Source organism: Sturnira hondurensis, unplaced genomic scaffold, assembly GCF_014824575.4.
Source record: "Sturnira hondurensis isolate 20B ecotype Veracruz unplaced genomic scaffold, ASM1482457v3 Scaffold0006496, whole genome shotgun sequence".
NCBI lineage: Eukaryota > Metazoa > Chordata > Mammalia > Chiroptera > Phyllostomidae > Sturnira > Sturnira hondurensis.
The window spans coordinates 20782923-20793068 of NW_028079127.1; the positions used below are offsets into that span (position 1 = coordinate 20782923).

General features: G+C 39.4%; 1 protein-coding gene across 2 annotated transcripts; it reads left to right on the forward strand.

The window, feature by feature from the left end:
• Positions 1 to 1402: 1402 nt before the first annotated feature.
• On the forward strand, positions 1403 to 9314 carry NIFK (nucleolar protein interacting with the FHA domain of MKI67). Of its 2 annotated transcripts, XM_037049836.1 has the most exons (7): positions 1404 to 1576; positions 2600 to 2743; positions 5436 to 5544; positions 6576 to 6787; positions 7978 to 8043; positions 8162 to 8233; positions 8713 to 9314. In XM_037049836.1, the coding sequence occupies exons 1-7, from the start codon at positions 1472 to 1474 to the stop codon at positions 8896 to 8898; spliced, it is 894 nt and encodes a 297-aa protein (XP_036905731.1). In that variant the 5' UTR covers positions 1404 to 1471; the 3' UTR covers positions 8899 to 9314. The 2 variants fall into 2 exon arrangements, with proteins under 2 accessions (XP_036905732.1, XP_036905731.1); XM_037049837.1 differs by lacking the exon at positions 7978 to 8043 and having other exon boundaries at positions 1403 to 1576.
• Positions 9315 to 10146: the final 832 nt, after the last annotated feature.

Genomic DNA, 10146 nt, shown 5'->3' on the forward strand with positions numbered 1-10146 from the left:
TTGGGTGGGACAGTTCTTCACTCAGCTGTCCCATGCATACTAGTTTGGTACCCCATTTAGAAAGAGCCTATAAAAAAGAGGAGTCCTGAGAAAGAAAAAAATTGCTCTCTGCTTGCTCTCTCCTGACAATTCAACCTGTTCATGAAAATACAGTTGTAAGAAAACATTTAAGAGAAAGAGCTGACCCAGCTACAGAGTTATAGAAGGCTATCCCTGAGGAGTGAGGGTTGAATTGAGCTGAAGGAGACTAGGGAAGGAGACAAAAGCAGGCATGGGAGGCAAGTGACTCCCAGAGGAAGCAAGTTGGCCTTCATCTGTACAATCTCCCCCATGCCACTCTACCCTACAGACTCATCTCCACTCATCTCACTCATACACCTGGGCACCAGCCGAACTTGGCCCTCACTTGTTCCAGAACACTTGTTGCTGTTATCCCCCAGACCAGCTCTGCTTAAACTATTCCTGTAGCCTCCCACTCCCTGCTTCCTCTGCAATCCACTCTTCCACCCTTACTAGAGGGACATCCCTTACTAGTTTATCCCTTATTAAAGGAATAAACATTCCCAGCCTTGCTTAAAACCCTCACATTCCCTTTCATTTACAAGAAACCTCAAGTTTTAAACCTTGACAAGCAGAGCCCTGGAGCTCCAGCCTGGCCCTGACTTCTCTGTCCTCACTCACTGAGCTCCAGCCACACTTGATGGTTACTTCTCTCTAGCCCTTCCGACGCTACATGTGCTGTACTCCTGCCTATATGCACGTGGGCTTCCAGGTCTTCATGTTCTGCTCCTTGCAGCCTTCAGGTTTCAGCTCAAATTGCACTTCCTCCGTGAGGCCCTCCTGAGTCACCCAGTGTGCTTCTTTCCCACGGGGCTCTTACATCTCTCTGTAGTACCAATCCCACCTTCAAACGTCATTTATCCAGCCCTTCTCCCCGTCTGGAAGTTAAGGGAAGCAGCACACGAACACACAGTAAAGGCTCAAAGAACAAGTCAGTGAAAAAAGGAAAGACAATTAAAGAATGGTTAGCAAGAGTTCAAGATCACAGATGTTATCTTGGAGTTTATTTTTATTCTGGAGTTTATTTTCTTAAACGCCCTCCTACCCAGCTCCAAATTGGCTGACCACAAAGTATGCGCGAACAAGTAAATTACCAAGGCCACTTAGACAAATGGCAAATATGAGAGCGAGGCCAAGAGGCCCTCCACCAGCAGGAGAAGCCTGAGCTCACTTCGCTTCGCCCCGCCCCGCCCCGCCCGCCCCGCCCCCGCCCCGCCCCCGCCCCGCCCCGGCCCCGCCCCGGCCCAGCCCCGCCCGGCCCAGCCCAGCCTGGGCTCTGCCACGCCCCTACTCCCCTTGCCCCGCCTCTGCGCCGCGTGCCACCGCAGCCTCCACTTCCGCTTTAGAGGAGCTAAGGGCTAGTAGTTTCCGGTATTAGCTCGTGGAACCTTTCTGCTTAGACGCTTTCGCCATGGCGGTTTTTGCAGGCCCAGCCAAGCCGCTCCTGTCCCTGAACCCGCAAGAGGAGGCCAAGTTTCACAAGGAGGTGGCTCAGGTTCGCCGGCGCGCAACTAAGGTGAGCGGCGTCCGCGGACCGACTGCTGGAGGAGGTGGCTGGCGGGGTCTGAGGAGTCTCCGGTGCGGTTCCTTCTCCGTGCGCGCCTCGGCCTCCTCACACCTCTGCTACCTCCAGGGTCCCCCAGGGTGGCCAGGAACTTCATGAACTTGGAGCCGAGATTCTCGGAGACTAGGAGGTTTAAGCTAACCGGGAAATGGTGGGTTTTGCCAGGTTAAGGGTCCTATGATGGGCTAGGGTCCTCCTGTGGAGCTAAGGGTCGTGACGGAAGAGGAGAAAAAGACAGCCGAATGCTCGGAAAGGCTTTCTCCTACCGCAGATTAACCCTAGACTGAAGCTGTCAAGCTTCCACCTTGCCCCCGAATTCTGGAGGTTTGTTTGCCCGGTTAATGATTTGGGGGTTCTTAAAAGACCTTATTTGTCAAGTTTATTTGCTGGAGAGAGCCCCTGACATCCAAATTATATTTCCCTTGGTTTTTAACATGAAATAAGTTTATTTGCTGGATAGAGCCCCTTACGTCCAAATTATATTTCTCTTGGGTTTTAACATGAAATACACGTTTGGAAAACTTAAAAAGTTCTTGTTAAGGCAAGTGCGTGATGATCTAGATGGTGAAGTGTTTGTCGGCATTGTGAAGGTTAACAGTTGTCTGGAAATTGTTGGATTGGGTGGGTGCGAATAAACGGTCTCCATACAAAAATGAAGGGTATGTTTATGTAGAATTCTCTGCCCAGATAATTTAAAATAATATGTGAGAGATTTACTTGCTCAACTATTGCGTCAACATACAGATTGGGCACTCGCATTGTGCTGGCGCTGAGAAGACAATCTGTTTAACCATTGTCTTGGTGGGAGACATTAAACAACTAATCCTTTAGTTACAACTAATCCTTTGGTAAGTGGAACTGTGGGGTAGGTTCTTCATCTCATGTTTTGGACTAAGCTAGGATTTTGGAGGTTTTGTTGCCATGTGATTTTTTTTTTTAATTAAAAAAGTATTTTCCTGGTTTTTATGTCTTCAGCAACAGAAGCAAGAAAAAGAAAAACTTAATCCCGGAGTAATTTATGTGGGCCACCTACCTCCAGCACTTTATGAAACCCAGATCCGAGCATATTTCTCCCAGTTTGGCACTGTTACTAGATTCAGACTGTCCAGAAGTAAAAAAGTAAGATTTTTGTATTGAAGTAGGCTGTTTTATTTTATAAAAGTATGTCATCCCTCACAGTGTTGAGAGCATGTTTACATGTTATTGCTTATCACATTTCCCACCAGAAAAAGGGGACATGGATGAGATTTAGAACCTGAAACAACCACAAAAACAAAATCAGTATTAATGTAAATATTTATTTTGATATTAAATAAGGTTATTACCCCAGATCCTCAAATTAAATTGACAATTTTGGTAAATGAATCATATTTGTCCTATGGCTACCAAGTCATCTGTACATGAACTTAAGTTTCAGGAACAGGTTCTTACCTCTTGTACTAATTAGTCTCTGGTGTATGCATCCCTGTAATAGCAAAGTGTGTATAGTGAGTTAAGAATAGGGACACTGGAGCCAGGCTGCCTATGTTCAAGCCCTGGCCTTTATGAATTACTAGGTGTATGACCTTAGACAAATTACATACTCTCTCCATGTTTTAGTTTTCTGATTTGTAAAATATGAATAAAACAGCATCAACTTCCTAGGAATATCTTTCCAAAGATTAAATGAGGTAATGAATGTAAGGTTCTTAGAACAATGCCTGATACACACAGTAAACACTGTGTATTTGTGTTATTATGTCATCCTACCTTGTAATTACAAAAGGTTTATGTGGTTTGTTTCAGTAGTAGAGGAATGGCTCAACTTTTTTTCTTACCATACACATACACTTTTATTGGTTATAATCATAGAAACCTCTCTTTGTTGGAATCTCTGTTTTTCTTGATACAGGTTTCCCACAATTTTTCATCAGAGTTAAATTTTACATTTGATTGGGTATGTTAGGGGGTTAGGTATATATCCATCATCCACCCCTTGTCCTAAAATTGCAGATATTTAGTTTTGTCAAAGCAGCATCTCAACATTAAGGGAGGTTTTTAAAAGATTTTATTTATTTATATTTAGAGAAGTTGGGAAAGGAGGAGAAAGGGAGGGAGAGAAACATAGATCTATCACCTCTCGTACATGGCCCAACCTGGGACCAAAACTGAAATGCAGGCATCTGCCCTGATTGGGAATCAAATGATTTGATTTGTGGGATGACACCCAACCAACTGAGCCACACAGGTCAGGGCAAAAGAGGATTTTAAATTTAAAATAACCTGATATCTCATCCTAACCAAAATAATACATTTTCAATGTATACCTCCCCGTTTTTTCACTTGCCTATTTGTAATGGTTGCTTCAAACGTCCTGCTGTCTACTTAGAGAATGATTCAGTGACTTTTTAGGTTTCTTCCATTTCCTTTTATCAGTTGTCAGCTTGATCTCACATCAGATCTTCATTCTTTCCAGAATAGATTTTAGATATACTTGAGGTCCCTTTTGTACCCTTTCCCAGTCCTTTGCACTTCTCTTCCTCCCATGCCCAGGAAATTATTGTTCATGAACTCAGTGTTTTTCATTGCTGTATGTGTTTTCACAGTCTTTACTACATGTATCAGTATAGGTTGTATAGTATTATTCTATCATTCTGCAACTTAATTTATTCAACAAACTGTTTCAAGCTTTAATTCTAGTACATTCATTGGCATTGCTGTGATCACACTCAAGTTAATCTACCTTCCTGTTGAAAATTAGGTTTGTACAGTATTTCACTCTTACAGGTGAAACTGTTGGGGGCATTCTTTGCTTAGGTATAGGCAACTTTCTCTAGAGTAGTGTGTTTCAGACTTTTGACCCTATCATAAGAAATAACTTTTGTAGCAGAAATCATCACACATATACATGTACGTAAACATAACTGAAATAAAAGTCATATGAGACACTACCTTTCAGTTGTTTAAAAATACCTTTTTGGCCCTGGCTGGTGTAGCTCAGTGGATTGAGCATGGGCCTGTGAACCAAAGGGTTGCCCATTTGATTCCCAGTCAGGGCACGTGCCTGGGTTGTAGGCCAGGTCCCCAGTGGGGGTGCTTGAGAGGCAACCACACATTGATGTTTCTCTTCCTTTCTCTCGTCTTCCTTCCCCTTTCTCTGAAAGTAAATAAAATTTAAAAAATAAATAAAAATACTTTTTTGACCTACTAAATTGATTTTGTTGCATGTCATTATGTGTTTATTAGCTATTTGAATTATCTTTTCTGTGAATTGCCTGAAATATCTTGCCTTTTTATTGCCTTTTGCTAAAACCTTTCTGCATTTTGTGAGCTACTTTGTAAAGGTTTTTTAAATATACTGTAATATAATCATTGTTTCCCCCAGCTTTGCTTTTAAAATTTTTCAAGTCTACAGAGAGGTAGAAGGAATAATAATAATACAGTGAACATCCCTACCTTCTTCTGAGTTCACCCGTTATAACATCCTCATACATAAGCTTCATGTCTCCATAGCTATAAAAATATACACACTTTTTTGTTTTACTGAACCTTTTGAGGAGAGTAGCAGTCATAATACTTCATCATAAATCTACTAGAAATCAGGTCATTCTTCAGAACCTCAGTATAATAGTCTAGCATATATTTTCCATTTTCAGATATTCTCTAGTATGTGAGTTGAAGTTGGAATTAAAGGTGCCATAATGTGGTGCAATAATTCCCATAATTCACTAATAAGACTAGTGTGCATTATTTAAATTAAGCACAATTTAGGAGTTTAATGATGCACTAGAGTTTAATTGTTAGAGTTTTGTGTTGGATTTTTTCATTGCAGACTGGAAATAGCAAAGGCTATGCCTTCGTGGAGTTTGAATCTGAAGATGTTGCCAAGATAGTTGCTGAAACAATGAACAATTACCTTTTTGGTGAAAGACTCTTAAAGTGTAAGTGCTCTTATTTTACCTTAGGGTTGCCTGGTTGCCTACTGCTGATTGGTGACTATGGTATGAAGGACAGATTTCTTGGCTACTTGGACATCTCACTTGATTTCTGGGGTATTAAGTGCATTTTTCAGACAGGTTCTGTGTAGAATTTTAAATCTTCCAGAGTAAGAGCTATTTTTATCTTGAGGTGGAATTAAGACTAATAACTTTAGGAGTCTATAGAAAGAGCAACTGACCCACCTTAATGGGATGTGGAAGGCTTCCCTGAGAAAGTAACCTTTAGATCGAAATCTGAAGATATAGGAGAGAGCCAGGTTTGGGGGAAGAGCGTAAAGCGAACAGCAAATGGCAGAATTAGAAGTGACCAACAGTATTTGTCTATGAGAGAATGTAAGGAGAATAGCAAGACATGGGGAGAAAGAAACAGAAGAGATAAGAGGAGGTTGGATCATTTGAAGTCTTTATAAATCTGGAAGTTTGGCACGTATATCCTGAGGACAGTGGAGAACCATGTGGATTCTAGATAGGATAACATTAAAGGTAAGGAGTTACATTTCAGAGCTAGTCTGAGTGACATTGGCTGAAGCTCTTCGCAGTAGAAGTTTTAAGGAATAGAGGAATGACAACACCAGATTAGAAAATCATCCTACAGAAAATAGAGCTGACTTTACATTCCAGGGCACACCTCTGAATCCCAGTGCCCTTTAGAGGTAGAGTTAAGTTTCTAAGTTAAGTTTCAGAACTCATGGTGGAGTGTGACATCCCAGGTACTTAAGTCTCGCACATCTGATCGAGTAGCTGATGAGGCTGCCCAAGTAGCATCTCTTTATCTCCATTCCTATTGCTATGACAGAGAATTCCAGTAGCCTTATTGAAGTCGTGGGTTCATGTGCACATTAAAAACATGGCTCTTGCTGGGAGAAAATGGGCTGAGTAGATGAACTAAAAGGTGTCAGGGGACTACATGTGCAGGGTCCATGCTGTGCTGTACCTCCCCCACTTGGTTGAAAACTGTCCTTTTTTACCGACAGGTCATTTTATGCCACCTGAGAAAGTACATGAGGAACTTTTTCGAGAGTGGCATATTCCGTTTAAGAAGCCATCATACCCAGCAGTGAAAAGGTATAATCAGAATCGGACGCTTCTTCAAAAGCTGCGGATGGAGGAACGATTTAAAAAGAAAGAAAAATTACTCAGGAAGAAATTAGCTAAGAAAGGAATTGATTATAACTTTCCTTCATTGGTAAATATTCCTTCATGAAATATATTTTGTGGTTTTTCTTGAGGGTGGGCTATGTATCTCACTAGTTAAACCATGATTATGGTTTCATGTATAAAGTATCTAGCCCCATGCTTACCACATACTAGGGTTTGACTAAATTTTTAAAACATTGCATTGTTTTAAAAGTATGTCAGAGCAGATCCAGTTACCTACATTGTGTAGAAAAGGAAATTCCAGAAAGGGATTAGCTGATTTGCAAATTTTCGTACTTTTAAATTGAAGTTAAATCACTAACCAAAACCGCAGTGCTTGTAGATTGCTATTAAAAGTGTCATTACCAGAATTAAATGATATTTGGTATTATATATTATCAGTGACACCAAGACTATAAATTGACCATCCTTTTTATGCCATTCTAATTAAAATTTTGTTTCATGTTCTTTTAAATTGAAAATATTCTTAAAATATATATCAGATTTTACCAGTAAGTATCATCTCTGAATTAAATGACCAGGAGTTGAACTATAGCAAACCTACTTAATGAAAATAAGTTTGTACAGATTTTCGTGTAGCTTTTATATCCTTGCTTGTTCATTCTGTCCTCCCTCTTTGAGACTAAAGAGAGCTGTGTGCCTTTTACTAGAAAACAAAAATGCAGGTCATTAGGGTGTGGCTAGTGTAGGTGAAGATCGTATTTCTTGTCTTGACTAAATCTCAAGTATGCTTTAGATCTTTCATACACCCTGTCTCGATTAATTTGTTGTAAGAGGTGGCATCTGTTCCTAGGGTAACTAACTAGAAGACTGAGTTGTCTTCTTTTGACTCAATTCTAGGTTGTTAAGTCTTTGCCTAAATCCCAAATATAGTCTTTACCAGAATGTGTTTAAAAAGCATGGTGTCGAAGTCTGTGGGCCTGGTACTTTCATGAACCGTTTAGAAGGTGGTACACTGAAGCAGAATTCTACAGGCCAGCTCCAGGCTTCAGCCCCACTTCAGGTTCTATAGCTTCTGCCCATTCATTCCTCAGGCCCCTTTGCTAGTTTTTGCTTTTTATTTAAGTTCGTTCACGTATTTGCAGATACTGCTTTTTTAAGTGAAATGCTCTGTCTCTTAGGAAGGATCTGCTAATAATATGTGTAAGGATCTAATGCTAAGTTTAAAATGTAAATATGTGTTACTGCCAGTTTATAACTTCTGTATGTTTACTTAAGATTTTACATAAAAAAGGAAAAAGCAGTGTTCCAGACACTGATCTTTGGAAATCCACAAATAGCCAGGTAAATTTTTTCTTTATGTTGCATGCCAGGTATTAGAGAAAGATGAATAGGAAAATATATTCTTCTATTATAACTGATACATATGCAAATTGATGAAGTTTCTTAAAATTTATTGAAGGTTTTACCTAGGAAGAAGGAAAAAAAGGTTTCAGTCACACCTAATACTCACAAGAAGACTGCGAGCAGCCAGGTAAAATTGTCCTCGATATTTTGGGAAAAGCGATTTCTGCTACTGTCACTTTGTTAAAATTTCAGATTTAATCTTATGACTATGAGCAGATCTTATGAGCAGATACATTGAGCGTATTAGCCAAAGTTATTATTGTGAGTTTATTATTGCAGTTTTTACCTTTTAAGCAAAGTGACTCATTAGAAAGGAGAAAGGAGGCCACTGTTTTTATAAGTGTAAGGTCAGAGTTTTCTACCGTATACCCTATTATAGAGGATGTTATATTACTATTAATTATGAATTTTCATACTGAGTTCGATAAGCACGTAAGCTCTTTATTATGTGCAAATACATCACTGAAAGATGGAAATAGGCCATAAGTAGTAACACAGCACAACTTGTAAAAATAGAGGGGAGATGTTTGGGGTGGGGGGAGATGGTAAAGTCATTCCTCATATCTTCCCATGTATGTATTACAATTTTTTATTTGTTGAATCCAGGACCCTACACCAGTTTGTACACCAACATTTTTGGAGAAACGAAAATCTGAAGTGGCTGAAATGAATGACAATGAAGATAATGAAATAGTTTTCAAACAACCCTTATCTGGCATAAAAGAAGAAACACAAGAAACTAAAACACCTACACGTTCAAGGAAAAAAAGACAAAGAAAAAGCAGTCAGTGATTCTGAATATATCATGTATACTTCCAGAAAATGTGATTATATTTTGAGGACTGGATATTTTTTTGTTTTGTTTTGTTTTTGTACTTAAATAGATAAAGTAAAGTGCAGCTTTCGACAAGACTAGAAGAAACACTGTTGATTCATGTCCATAAGGAAAGGAATCAGTAATTGTGGCTTGCCTGCCGTAGCTGAAATTTAGGAGTGCACACACCATCTTGCCATAGCCAGGCTCACAGTGCCTGTGCCCCAGTCTCTTCTAGTTTTTTTTTTTTTTTTTTTTTTTTGCAGATTTCATCACTGTCTCTAGTGACTCTCCCTGGATAGAAGGGTCACCATTAACTGCAAGTTTAAGTACTAAACTGCAGCGTTCGTTGTTAACACCAAATAGAGAAAATAAAACCTTGCTTAATTGACTACATGGTTTTCTGTGTTAGGCTGTGCACATTTAACCTATAAGGGTACTTTAGACTTCAATATGATATGGTTGACATTGGAAGTTAAATTACAGAGAACAAGAAGGCAGTTCATCTATTAACACAGATTCATTTATGTATATTTGCTCATTTACTAATGCTAAATTAGTTTTTGGTATACTAGCATGGGTTACCGACTACCATTTTGTATCAGTATCATCAATGTGAAGTTCTGTTTGTGGTTCAAACTGACCAGTAAATGAACTTTATCTTTTACAATTTATTTGTATGCAAGTGGGACGTGGGTGTCTTGAAGTAAAGTGGGTTTTTACCTCAAATATTTTTTAAGTTTTCGATGCCCTTGAAATGTACTTTTGAATTAGTTAATCCAGATTCATGAAAAACCTGCTGTCAGAACATTTTTTATCCAATATTTGTTAAATCTTTAATATGATAGTGACTAAGTTAGCTGCGTTTGTGCTGTAAGAGTTTAGTTCCGGTAGAGACCATGTACAGTACTCATTGCTAAGTGGGGCTGGATACGGTACAAATGGCAGTGACATGGTTTTAGTGTGATGTACTTTGTGTGCCACATGTATTATGGTGCTGCGAAGTTTATCTGCTTTTATTACTAGTGCATATCATATCAGAAGGACAGAAAATGAACTTAAGTGCATAGTGGACTGGATTATTTTCTAAATTGCAGTGGCAAAGCATTGTGTTTTGTAATGATACTTTAGCTGTGCTCAAAGAATATTGTTGATTTTACCAGAGGAAGTGCTCATCACAATATTCCCAATTTACAAAACAGCAAGTCAGAGAATTAAATATTTTA

Coding starts and splice junctions, on each gene's coding strand:
- NIFK (XM_037049836.1), top strand. CDS start 1,472: ATGGCGGTTTTTGCAGGCCCAGCCAAGCCGCTCCTGTCCCTGAACCCG. Junction 5,545..6,575: donor TGGTGAAAGACTCTTAAAGT/GTAAGTGCTCTT, acceptor TTTTACCGACAG/GTCATTTTATGCCACCTGAG. Junction 8,044..8,161: donor GGAAATCCACAAATAGCCAG/GTAAATTTTTTC, acceptor AATTTATTGAAG/GTTTTACCTAGGAAGAAGGA.